Genomic DNA, 12,979 nt, shown 5'->3' with positions numbered 1-12,979 from the left:
TCCCTCTGTAGCCACCCCTGCTCTCCCTAACCCCCACCTCTGCATGATCCTATCATACAAGACCTTCTTCTCAGCTAAAGGTCATGACTGGAGAGGAATCAGAGAAACTCTGTGTGAAGATGTTAGCTTATGACAGCTTAAAGAATTTCCTCTCTCTGGCAAATGTGCAAAGGGACTCATTTACTACCAAATAAAACTTTAAGAGCCAGACCAATAAGTTGCTGATAAAATTCCAGGAATCTGGGGAAGTAGAGAAGAAAGGATAATTTTTTTTTTTGAGTGGGATTCTATTGATCACCCCTTAAGCTTGACTATTCAGGCTGCTACCGATTCTAAATGTTTCTAACACTGAGCTTTCCTAAGGAACTGTGAATATATTTCCTTAGCCTCCCATCTTGAATATTCAGCTTTTGGACTAGATGGAGTGGACATCCAGCAAAGGGTGTTTGAGTGTCTGCGCTTCTTGATCTCCCCTGAAACATTGTCACAATGATGCCTTGGATATTTCTCTCCTAATAGGAGCCTCCTTCTTTGGGGGATTGAAAGCCAACTCTACCACTTTCCTTGGCGTTTTCTAAGTCACTGAAGTTCCACAAAAAGGTAAGGGAAAATATAAATCAATATAGATTTAGATTTCATATTCTTGCAATTCCAAATACCAATACTGCCGCCAAGCAGCATAAAGCAGAAGGAAAGGCTATAAAGTCACAAGACTGGGGCTCTGAGCAACTTTCTTGTTCATAAACTAGAATCTCTGGGAAATCCTTTAACATCTCTGAATATCCATGTCAAAATATCAAGTGGGATAATGAATAGAGGTCCTATTTATAATACAAGAATATAATGACGATCAAGTGAGATACTAAATGTACAAACAGCTTGAAAGCATTAAATACCATATAATGTTATAGATTTTAATCTTATCCTTTGCAAGACAAAAAAATGAAATAGATGACTTTGAAAAGCATTTGAAATATTTTTAAATTCCCTTTTGTGTCAGAGACTGATAGCTTTATCTGTCTTAATTTTCACTTTGTTTCTTTAATAATAGAATCCCCATATTTATCAAGTCACATGGCAACCAATAATAAAGACATTTCCTTGCCCTCACTTCAGTTAATTATAGTTAATACCTAGGTTCTAGCCAAAGAAATGTGATTGGAAGTGATATGTACAATGTCCCTTACTTTCCTCTCTGTTGTCTGAAGTACAAATGAGATGGCAGGAGCTGCAGCAGTTATTTTGGACTATGAGGTGGAAGGTGCACATTAGGATGAAAGTGCAATGAGAGAGGGCTTGGGTTTCTGCAATGTCATGCTCCAGAGCTATCCAGTCAGTTTGTGGCTTCAATCTTATGGAAATCATTATTATTTTGAGTTTCACTGTTAAAGCAGCCAAATGGAAATAAGTTTCTATGGGCTTATATCTATATTTTTTAATGATTTATGCTCATTAGATCATCACTAGGTGGCCTTGCTAGGTCTTTTTTGGTAGACTTTCTACCCTACATGAACACTATCTCTACTCAGATTTTTGGACAAATCCTCTTATTTCCAATGTTTGGTCACCTATAAGGGAGGAACAAAGTTACCTCCTTTAGATGATAGGAAACACATTTATGATTTTTAAATAGCACACATGATACCCTTAGCTGTTACCTAACACTGATTGCTGATGTTATTCAGTTATTAGAGAGAATATCCAAATAATTGTCAGGGCATGTTTTCTCCAGCTGCCGAGAGTAGGCTGCCAATAAATTCGGAGACAGAATGGATAGCATGTGCTTACTCCTTAATAATAATCTAAACACACACACACATAAGGACACCTCCTTCCAATCTGGTTACGTGGGCTGCCTGTGCTAAGAGAAGGGAAGGAAGGTACCTGGGAACCGCAGGACTCAGTGGTCTATGGAACTCCCTGGGGCATTTTTTCCTTTTTGGCCTCTTCTTGGGCTTTTAATACTGATGTATCTGGAATTGATTTGGTTTTGGATCTTAAAGCTGCTGACTTCCCCTGGATCCTTAGGCCCGGATGCGTTCTGTTGGTGCCTCTTCCCTGAGCTTCGCCCAGTGTGTAGGTGTGCAGTCAATTTTTGGAGAACAAACTGCATCCATCCCTACCTCTTCATTTCTATCAACATAGGACCCCAGGGATGTGAGAAGCATGCTGCTTTCAAATGAAATGATATGAGGGAAGAAGCCCGTGTCGGTCTTTTTAATTTGCTCAGCACTGGCCTCAGGCCAACTCAAAGAGATGGTTTCCTCTCTGAACATCCTGATATCTGGTCTCAAGTGGAGCACCACACGTCATGCCTTCAGCAGCAAGGCCTTGGAAAGCCTTTTGATATAAATCCCAAGGTGCCTAAGGAACAGTGTGAAGTTAGCCGAGGATGCTTCCAAGTCTCAGCTATGCATGAATTCCCTGCCAAAAATTTCAAGTGAGTTTAAAAGAAACAATTTGAATGCTTTCTAACTTGTTTCAATTTTCCACAAGACAAAACACTGGATTGTTATTGTGTGTGCACATGTGTGTGTGTGTATATGTGTTTCATACTGGCAGGCAGAGGTAATTTGCAGCCCTGTCATTTTAGACAGAACATTAGATCCTAACATTGAAATGGGAAGATAGAGAGCAAACTGCTCATTAATCCTAGTTGGGATCCTCCTTTCCTCTCTACCTTGGGAACAAATCATTGGAAAGGGAAATACTAATATTTTGTGAGCTTCATCTTTACCAACCAACAAGCAATATTTACTTGGCCTCTTTAACTCACCCTCCTACATGGCTCAGAAGGTACAACTGCCCAAAAAGTCACCCATCTCTCAGCTCATTGATGGGTTAGTTGGGGGGAAGAGGACTGGACCCTCCCAAGGCTGCATGGCCGTGGGTCACAGCTAGCTTGGTGCTGTACAGTCACACCATTGTGTGGGTTAGAGACAGACCCTTCTGGGCAGGAAGAGTTGGCTTTTTGTGTTTTTGGCAGGAAGGTTTTATTCTATATGGAAAACCTAATGGAGTGAAAAGAGCCACACTTTGCAGTTAGCCAGACCAAGTGTACAACCCACGAGGAAGCTGCTAATTATCTGTGGGTTTCACTTTCCTCGTCTATGTAACTGGGCCTAATAATATCTACCTTGCGGTGAAAAGACTGAAGGAATGAGAAGGGCCTCCCACCATTCCTGGCCCAGGGGAGGTCCCTAGGGCTGCCTTCCCTTGCATGACGGATGAAGCCGGGGCCTGTGAGAGAAGGATCACAGCGGTCCTTCCCAATCTCCCTTTGATGGAGACGCTGGGCCCCACTCTGCGCACGAAGGCTTGTAGGTTGACTGACTCTCAACCCCAGAGAGAGTATTCTGAAGGCTGAGATGTGGCTTATGTAAAGCTGGCTTAAACATCAAACATGTTAGATATCAAGGAAATAGGCTTTTCAATCTGATTTAGGGGTTTCACTCATTTTGCCTTCAGTTCCTTGAAAGGATTGATCAGATCAATCTGTTTCTATCTACTCTGATCCTCCTACTGAATGCTGGGCAAGGGCCTTCTATGACCTCTTTTGTACTTCTCCCCTTATTGTACAATAAGCTTCACGTTAGTATAGTTGTGTTTGGGGATGGGTGAAAACAAGCAGCCCTTGGCAACGCAGTACTTTTTGGATCCAGTGTTACCAACTCCAGTCTGATTTGCTGGCTATAGCGAGAGTCTAATAGCAGGTAAAAATCATAGAAGTTGTCAGGCTGGAGATATTCAAGATGTTGGGAGGTAGCATCGGTCTACACCCCCGGGATAACTCTCCCATTGAGTCCCAAGTCTCCTGGCCTAAATCTGAGGCATTCTTTAGTGACCTTGAATACATCTGTATACATGCTAGCTAAGCCCTAAGCCCCTATTCTTCAGGCCAATTCCTTGTAAACATTATTGCCTCTGTGATCACAGAATCTCAAATCTGGCAGTACCATATCAAAGGCAATGACTGCTCCAAAGAGCAAAAACAGAAATATTCCTTAAAAAACTAAGGTTCTGTAGCTGGTTGGAAATGTTTTCCTCTTCATTTGTCATTCATCCCTTACCTTGGAAATAACAATTGATAAGATGTGATCTTCCCAGGCATTAGTTAATAAGCCCGTTTTCTCCTCAATGTCCCTACCAACGTTCATTTCTCAGGGGCCATAGGCACCCCTGTCCTGAATCCACTAGCCGTTCCCTAACTGGGGGAGAAAGCATGGTTCAGGGCTATGACGCCTTGTAGGAGGTGAGTCTCTAGTGATGGTCAATAGGAGGGCAATCTGGTTTAAAAATAGCTGTGACAACAAAGCACTGTTACTCTACTTATGATTTCAACCACATTCAAATAGAGTTCAAAGAGGAGAGTCAACAGCCAAGTGAGGGCTGGCATGAAACCTCATCTAAGCGCTGAAAGGGACTTCCTTTTCTCTCTTTTTAAACAGACCAATATTTCCATTACAGAGACAGTATGAAACAGACCAGTTTCACCAGAACATCCAAGCCGTGATCTGGCTTTTCACGTGTGCCTCTACGGCCCAAACTAAAGTGACCTACCCTACCTCATATCACGGACCGAAAAACATCAGGAAAAAAAGAACAAGATGAGTCATCTCCAGCTGGGTAAAGATGAAGACAAAGAGGAAGCAGGTATCCAAATCAAGCCACCTACAGCCAGATGTCCTCAGAATGGCCCAACACTCTCCCAGGGAACCACGGGGGGTCAGTGCCCCTGCTCGTCCTCCCCCCTCCTGAGGGAGGAGAGGCCCGGGGGTCACCATCTCACCACCTGGCTGTTGTAGTCCTCAGTGACCGCCCCCTCCACGTCCCCAGCCTCTTTGGGCCACCGGTGGCCCCTGTGCTCCCGCTGCAGCCGGCGTTCCTCCCGCCTCTTTTGCCGGTCCCGCTGGCGCTCCAGCTGCTTGGTGTGGTGGTAGCGCTGCCGGAAGAGATCCTTCGCATACTCATAAAGCTGCATGTCCAGGAAGTTCAGCTCCTCGATGCGCTGGCGGGCGCCCTCGTTGATGTCCACGTTGGAAGCCCGCGTTATATTGAACTGTGTGAAGGGGGAGATGAACTTGAGGTTGAATGTCCTCTCAAAGAGAAACTGTGTCTTCCTCTGGAATTCTGTGAGCCCAAAGAAGGCCATGTTCTTGAGGTTGTTTTTGGCGCTCTGCAACAGGACAGCGTTTCTTTCACTCTCGTTCATGAAAGTCAAGTCGTAGCAGCCCACCAGGCTGAGGTCGGCCAGCATGCGCACCTGGCGGTTGTTGGCCAGGTTGTAGGTGCAGTCCATGAACTCCCGCAAGCTCACCCCAGACCAGTCGTCCCCAGGGTAACAGGTGGGCAGCTCATCGGCGGTGGGGCTTCTCCCATCACACATGTGGAGGGAGGTTTTCCATGTGGCGCCCCTCTGGACGTGTTTCCACTCGCTCAAGTAGCGCGACACCGGATCCCGCAACATCGTGATGTAATAGAAATTCCTGGAACAAATGAGAGGAAGAGTGTCAGTCGTTGACAATTGTAACTCTGGGATTCTGAGCCTCTGTGGCGTTCACATCAGCACCGAGTCAATGGGCTCTTCTGCCACATGTTCACATGAGAGTGTTTGCCTGGGTTTTCACCTACCAGGCGGCTATTCTCATATGTGCATGTTTCCATCAACGCGCATGGGCTGGTTTTTAGTACCATTTATGGGGCTTTTCCTCCCTGCTCCAGTGCGGGGAGGGTTGAGATGGGGGTACAGAGCATTCATTCATGCAGCAGTTATTCATTGATAAATTACTACTGGCAATAGCAATACCTTACAGTAAAGAATGAACGCACCATGATTTTTTAAGTTATTAACCATCAATATTTTATTTGATCCTTACAATAAACCTCTCTGGTTTGCATGGGACTATTTGATAGAGAAACATACAAGGTGGTGAAGTGATTTGTCCAAATTCATGGGACTAGAAAGGGCAAGTCTGGAAGCAAGGCTTCTTAATCTTTTCTGATTACACTGTTATTCTGGGTCAGGAAGTAGAGGAGGCTGCTGAAGGATGTGTTGTGCATGGAGACTAATATTTACTGAGCACCCCACTATGTACTAGGAGCTGTGCTAGGTGCTTTATGGATGTTAGCACAGATAATCCTCAACACAACTTGGTAAAATGCATTTTACCATCACCTTTTTTTTAAAGCTGAGAACACAGAGACTGAAAAAGGTGAAAAATATAGCCTGAGAACCTAGAGAAAATTAATATTTGAATGGCAATGGGATCCAGGCCTGTTTGGTTTCAAAGCCTCTGTGCTTTCTTCTGTAGCTTATTGATATTTTGAAAACAGAAGTGCAACTAACACTTATTGGATGCCTATTAATTGTCAGGTGCTGTGGTTATTATAATCAGGTCTTCCCTAATGACATCTAATGGAATGTTGAGAAGAAATGTATTTTATAAATGGTTAGCTTCAGAATGAACAGGTAACCTCTGGCTTAAAAGGGCAAGAGAAGTATAAAGAAGCAAGAAGAGAGTTGGAAAAGTCTATAGATAAAGACACAATAGTAGGCACTGGAAGAAAGCAAATACTGATTCAAAATGAGGAACATCCTTCACATAATTTGAGCAGCCAGCCCATGGGACAGGCTGCCCATCCCACTTCTGTCACCAAGAGTGACACTCAGAGTTCCCCTGGGAAGACAAAAAATGGTCCTGAAAAGATCTGGAAAGAACACTAGGCTTCACTTGGCCAAGTTAGTCTGGATTAAAAGAAAAAAATGCATACCTGGTAAAAAGCAATTGGCAAAAATAAGGAATTTATGGGTGCAGTGTTTTTAATGGGTGCAGATGCTTTTTGATGAAATACAATACTTAAAACTATACATTTACTATACTCAGTTATTTTAAATGTCTAGCTAGACAGTTTTGAAATGTGCTAAAGAAACTTCAAAATGTTAAGGAACACCAGTGTTTCCTTAAATTAGAAGGAGGAATTTACTGTAACTGCCACAGACAGGCCAGCCTGAGTCCCTGCTTTTGCCAATCACCATTTTATATTACTCTGTTGTCTTTTGCTGTGACAGAATGACAATGCTGTCAGTGGAAAAAAATTTCCCAAAAGGTCAGTGGGGAAAGCAGAAAGCGACTGACACAGCTCCCGGGCTCCACAAGGAAATGTTGATGATGAAGTTTTGTTTAGAGTGGATATTGCTGTGGTTGAATATTATATGACATGTCATTATTAATCCTGCTTTGGTCTGTGTTGGGGCTTGTTCACTTTTCAATTCGACAAGCAGAGACTGATTTTTATTTCTTGAAACAGTTGCATAATAAATATAGAAATGCAGTAAGGATGATAATGATGATGTAACTCAGGCGGATTAAGGATGCCAAACACATCAGGAGAGAAGAATTTAAATCAGAGAGATCATTATTTTATTGGGTCGTATAAGACCACAAATGGAAAATTTATAATTTCCCTGTTAATTGGGCAAAACAGAAAATACCATCAGGATTTAAACAAAAAAACATGATGGTAACTAATTGATAATTCACAACTTCATTTATATGTTTCAAATTTAGACACAATCCAGAGTTTTTAAATAATCATAAGAACTGGAGGATTTTAGGGCGGGAATTACAATGGTTTGTGACATAAAGGTTTACCTGGCACCCATTCCTTGAATCTCAGAGACACTGGTCTCATTTGGGAATATTGGCCATATTCCCAATGCCTCATTGTATTGGAAATCTATGTGGTTTCAAAGCCGACTGACACTGGTTTGGCTTAAAATGGTCTTGGTTTCAAATTTAACTTCATTCAGTTTAATGTTGCATTTAACAATAACTACAGAAATGGTAGGGTGATGTTTACATAACTAAAAGAAGTCCCAAATATCTGTAAGTTCTACTAGTCAAATAGATAAGAGGTCGGTTTATAACTACAATCTGACATAAACTGTGTACCAGTGGAACATTGATATTGACAAAGTACCATGTTGTTCCATTTCATGATTCCTGAAGGGACTGCTAATGGCATTTGGGTATCACTTTGGTCTGACACATTTTCATGTATGTTTTGTTTGTTTCAATCATGCAACATAGTCAAAACAGAAAGTAAGAAAAATAGTAAATATAGAACAATAGGGTTGAAGAACGTTCAACTACCAAAGGAAAAAAATCCACAAAATTTGATTAACAGCGTTTTTCTCATCTTTATTTTTTCTCTCCTTTCATTTGTTTTCTACTTTCAGAAAAGACAGAAAACTGCAAAAATCATTGATGGGATGATGCCTACCTCCCAGCCACACACCCAGCTTTCACTGTTCCCAAGCTTTGCTCCAGTTTCGTGGATCTCCTTCCTACTCCCAACAACAGACACCCATTTTCTCCTGCCTTGATTCCAGGGGGAATACTTAAAGGGTTTGGGGTGCTAAAATCTGTGATTTTCTCTTTTAGGTCTCACTGTTCAACAGCACAGTGGAAGGTAAAACAAAGAAATCAAGAAGGACAAACAGATCCCCAGCAAAGCCTGTTATGGCTACAATGCACAGGCCTTCAGAGACTCCAGTGCTTTCAAACTCCGTCTCCTAAGCCTGGGCAGAATATCATCTGTTCATGTATCATCCCTGAAGTCCAGCTAAACTCTCCCCAGATTTTGGAGATATAAATAAGTAAATTCTATTTCCCCCTTCATCTATCCCTTCATTCATTAGTTCTCCAACCACTAGCTAGGCCCCTATCTTTGCCAAGCACTGAGGCTAGTTAGTAGGGACAGAGATGACTAAGACATTGTCTCCAAGGGGATCACAGGTACCCAAGGATTTTGGAAAAGTGAAAGAAATGTTAACTACCAAGTGAAGGGAATGTTCTGCCTGTCTCCCTGCACCAGAACAATCCCTAAGACAGGTGACTTTGTCTCAGTGGCAGCATCCTGTCAGCAGGTCATCCATATGCCACCTACTTCATTAAGAACTGGGTATGAATTCATTTAAAAATGTCTGCAAAGTGATTGGGCTCTTTGGGATTGTCATTTCTGGGGCCCCTGGACAATGATGGCAAACACCTGTGTACTCAGGGAGATTAGGAAGCAGGGGGGCTGGCCTAGTTCAGTGACCGATCCACCCGATGGTTATCATATGGCCATCACCGCTTGGTAAAGTTCAAAGACACAGAATACACACTTCCCCATGGTTGCTTGGGAACCACATATCTTCAGTAAGGTAACCATACTAAAAAATTCTAATCCAGCACAAGGGCAGCGCTGCCTTCCCTCAGTCTTCCCCTTTTCCTTTGAGCATTTGCATCTTGCTCAGCTTTCCTGACTCAACTCAAGCCTCAGGTCCATCTTTCCTGCTTTTTCCAACCTCTAGGGTTTACTGCATCCCTTACTGAGAATGAAAGTCTTGGTCATCTCTAGGCTTAGAGCTCCATTTTCACAACTGAACCTTAGGCCTCAGGCCCCACAATACCTCACACAAGTGCTTCTCACAGCAGATGTTCAAGAAATGATGCTATGCTGAAGAGATCATTATCATATGACATAAACATATTTTGTTAACTAAGTTAATATTGCCTTGGATAAATATGGCTGTCTTTTCTTCCTTAAGACTAATCTGATAATAGTTTTGAATGTCTAAAATGTGTGAAAAGAGTCAAAAGACATATAATCTTCTAATGTATCCACCATTTGATTGTAATGGTCTATAAGCAGAGAGACAGTCAACACAGACTTTGGATAAAAAAAGAGTCTTTCACTTAACAGGTTAATTCATAGAAACAAGGTGTTTTTTTTTTAATGTTGAACTTGCTAGTTTTCTTCCCTATTGCTTCAAGAACCTGTATTTCACTAAGCAGTTTGTTGTATTTACTGTATAATTCCTCATTTTTTTAATGAGCAAGTCATTTAATTAACACCTGCTTATTGAGGGTTTGTTATATGTAAGGATCTGCTCTAGGAAATGTGGAGAACTTAAAAGAAAAGAATAAAATGCCCTTAAATATTGTGATAGATTAGAAAAAGACATTGATTAGCAAGCTATGGAGGTAAGGAGTGGACAAGGAGTATTTCAAAGAATATTTAGGAATGCACCATGGGCAGAGTGGCCTAACTAGACCAGGAAGTTCCTATTGTGCATTTCACTAAAGATGTGTTTAATAAATGCATGGATGGAAGGAGGATATAAGTTAGACCAGGATACTGAGGTTAGATTGTCATGGCTCTGATGACAGCAGAGAATTGCTAAAAGAAGAAAAGTGTTGATGTAGGAAGATTCATTTGGCAACAGTTTTTAAGATGGACAAAACAGGCAGAGACCAGGAGACTCAATCGGCAGCTGTGGTGGGAGGCCAGCAGGGAGGCTCAGTGTTGATGAGAGAGAATCAGGGACACATTCAAGAACTATCATCCACCCATCTGTCGTCGTTCCCTCCCCTTCCTCACGGTCAGCTTCCTTCAAACTGCCCTTTCCTCCTCTGCATTTTTCTTATTCTCTTCTATCTAATTCTTCCCTTTCAATTTGGCAACGAAAAAGAGGCAGAACCATGTGCTCATCAAGATGGAGGAATGAGGGGAGCAAGTCTCTGGAATCGCTCTGCCAGTGGTGGTTAAAGCATACTCATTTTATGAGGCCATCACTTGCCTAGCCAACGAAAACACATTTGAAAGAAACTACAAGATGCTAGTTTCACAGGGGAGGCTTAATAAATTCCTTCCACTGCTAGCTTAATCCTCATAAAATGAAGCAACGAAATTAATATCTCCACACTCCAGTGTTTCGAAGCACTCAGGAAAACCAGCTCAAGTAGAAACTTCTCCAGCCAGCCTTCTGTGACATCCTGCGAGGAAGGAATTTTGAGCCCCCAACACCTGTGCCTCTCATGCTCTGTCTCCGCTCAGTGGCCAGTGAATGTCCTGTCCCCTGAACAGGCTCTATGCTTCGCTCAGCTTTCATTCTCCAGAGCATATGCTACATGACCTTATACATCACGGATGTGCAGCTGTCCAATGTTAGTGGAACAAATAAGTATACACATTTTATCAGCCACTGCTTCAGGGGCTCTGAGGGTGAGTCCCCAGGAAACTGAATTGGTTCCTTTGAGAAACAAATGGCCCAGGCCAATGGTTTCCCTTAGCTTAGACCTTGTGGAATGTATGGGGAAAATCAATTTCTCCTCCTTCCTCTTGCCCTACAGACTTTGAAATGAGGTTTACCTACCTAATCAAGTTTTGCCAAAGCTCAGTATTTCACAAAGAACATTGTGAGCAACTGTGAAGTGGACTTGGGAGGCATCTGTAGGAGATCTGGGGTCCTCACCATGGAGTTTGCACAGACATCGAAGGGTACACATCTTAAACAGAAGCTGATGTGTGCATTTTTAAAAAGTGGGAATTAACTACCCCTCTGCCCTGCTGTACTGTGTGCTGGAGTCATTTTCCAAATGCTTAGAATGGAATTAACTTCTAGACTCTGTCGAGCTGCACACTCATTATGGGCTGCCCATTCTTCATTATCTCAATAGAGTATTATCTGCAGTATAGGCGGGATTGTGGCAGTTAAAGCTTGGCAATCAGACTGCCCTTTAAGGGATGAAAAGGCCTTTTATTTGAGCCTTGAAAACAAATGTAGGAATTTAAGAATGATATTCTAAGCAAACAGGAAATTGGGAGCTATGATTGTTAAGTATGGTAGTGAAGAACTTCAGGAGGCCGACAAAGGTGTGCATCAGAGTGACTGGTTCCAAGGATGTCCAGGTTTGTGATGAGAAAATGGAGGCAGGTACATGTTGTTAGCTCCACACAGGAGCCATGCGTCCCCCACGACACTGCTATTACCTTCTCCCTCACAGAGACATACAAAGCAGCCAGACCCTTTTGGCCAACGCATTTTTTATTTTGTTTACTACCCAGAGATCTTGACACTTTAACTGGAAGGCAGAGGGCAGAGGAATGCCCACAGTGCCTCCCGAAGAGGCGCCACATCCCTTTTCTTACCTGTGTGCCTGCTAAGTTTAAATGGAAAAGAATACTTTGGATGTAGGTGGTCTGACATTTTTTTTTTCAATCTGTTCTCCCATCCCCCAACTCTTCCCCCAGTTAGAAATGCAATACATTGTCATAATGAAAAATAAGAGCAATGCAGAACAGGAGAAAAGAGGAAAGTAAAAATCACCTATAATGACTTCACTCAGAAATAACCATAAATATACATATACTTCTTTCTTTTACAGATTTAAGATAATAATGAACATTATATTTTTAACCTGTATTTATAACTCAAAAATACAGGGTGAACATTTTTTTTCCATTTTATTTAATATTCTTCCATAAGAGTATAATATTCCAATTATGATATAGCATTTATGTGACCAATCTCCCATATCTGGACAATTAGACTGACTCTGTTTGGAGGAGGCTACTAGAAACAATAATCTGATGACCATCCTAAACCATAAATATTTGTGCAGAGAATAAATATCTAGGAGCAGAATCTAGAGCCAAGGGAAGAGGCTGATTTCATTGTCACAATGCTGAAATATGGCCAGCCACAGTCAGCGAGGAGAGGACAGGGCCATTCCGCGAGCTCTGACATCTGGCACCAGAAGACAAGGCCACCTGGAAGCCGAGGGAAGGCTGTGAAATCGGCTCCTGGGTCTGCTCCCTCCGCGCTGGACCAGGAAGGCGCCCTGCCCGGAACTTCAGCCTGAGACAGACATTCCAGGAGAGCCAGGGTGGGGTTTGTTTCATGGTGGTAAAGAAACAGTCTTCCAAAAGGATCTGTCTGTTTTGCACTTAATGAGCAGCTGGAATATCAAATTAGACACTAAACATTTGTGCGATCAAATCCCTCTCGTCTGCACTGCAGCTGTATTGAAGCTGACATCTGAATCAGGAAGACGGAGGCTCCTCACCCGACTGTATTCGGGGCCCGTCCTCCAAGAAACAGCTTCTTGAGAGGCAGCTTTCTTGCAGTGGCTAGGTGTCAGCTAACGTA

At 42.5% G+C, this 12,979-nt stretch overlaps 1 protein-coding gene across 1 annotated transcript; it reads right to left on the bottom strand.

Annotated features, from left to right (window-relative positions):
- Positions 1-996: 996 nt before the first annotated feature.
- On the bottom strand, positions 997-12,732 carry HS6ST3 (heparan sulfate 6-O-sulfotransferase 3). Its single transcript, XM_057494457.1, has 2 exons — positions 12,512-12,732; positions 997-5,486 (listed from the first exon to the last, which is right to left on the bottom strand). The coding sequence occupies exons 1-2, from the start codon at positions 12,730-12,732 to the stop codon at positions 4,778-4,780; spliced, it is 930 nt and encodes a 309-aa protein (XP_057350440.1). The 3' UTR covers positions 997-4,777.
- Positions 12,733-12,979: the final 247 nt, after the last annotated feature.

This window comes from Manis pentadactyla, chromosome 17 (genome assembly GCF_030020395.1).
Source record: "Manis pentadactyla isolate mManPen7 chromosome 17, mManPen7.hap1, whole genome shotgun sequence".
NCBI classification, from domain to species: domain Eukaryota; kingdom Metazoa; phylum Chordata; class Mammalia; order Pholidota; family Manidae; genus Manis; species Manis pentadactyla.
This window is presented reverse-complemented; position numbering and strand designations above follow the sequence as displayed.

Excerpts from the sequence above, each read along its gene's own strand:
- HS6ST3 (XM_057494457.1), bottom strand. The coding sequence starts at position 12,732 with ATGAAACAAACCCCACCCTGGCTCTCCTGGAATGTCTGTCTCAGGCTG. Across the intron at positions 5,487-12,511 it reads GCTGGCCATATTTCAGCATT|GAATTTCTATTACATCACGA; the intron begins GTGACAATGAAA and ends CATTTGTTCCAG.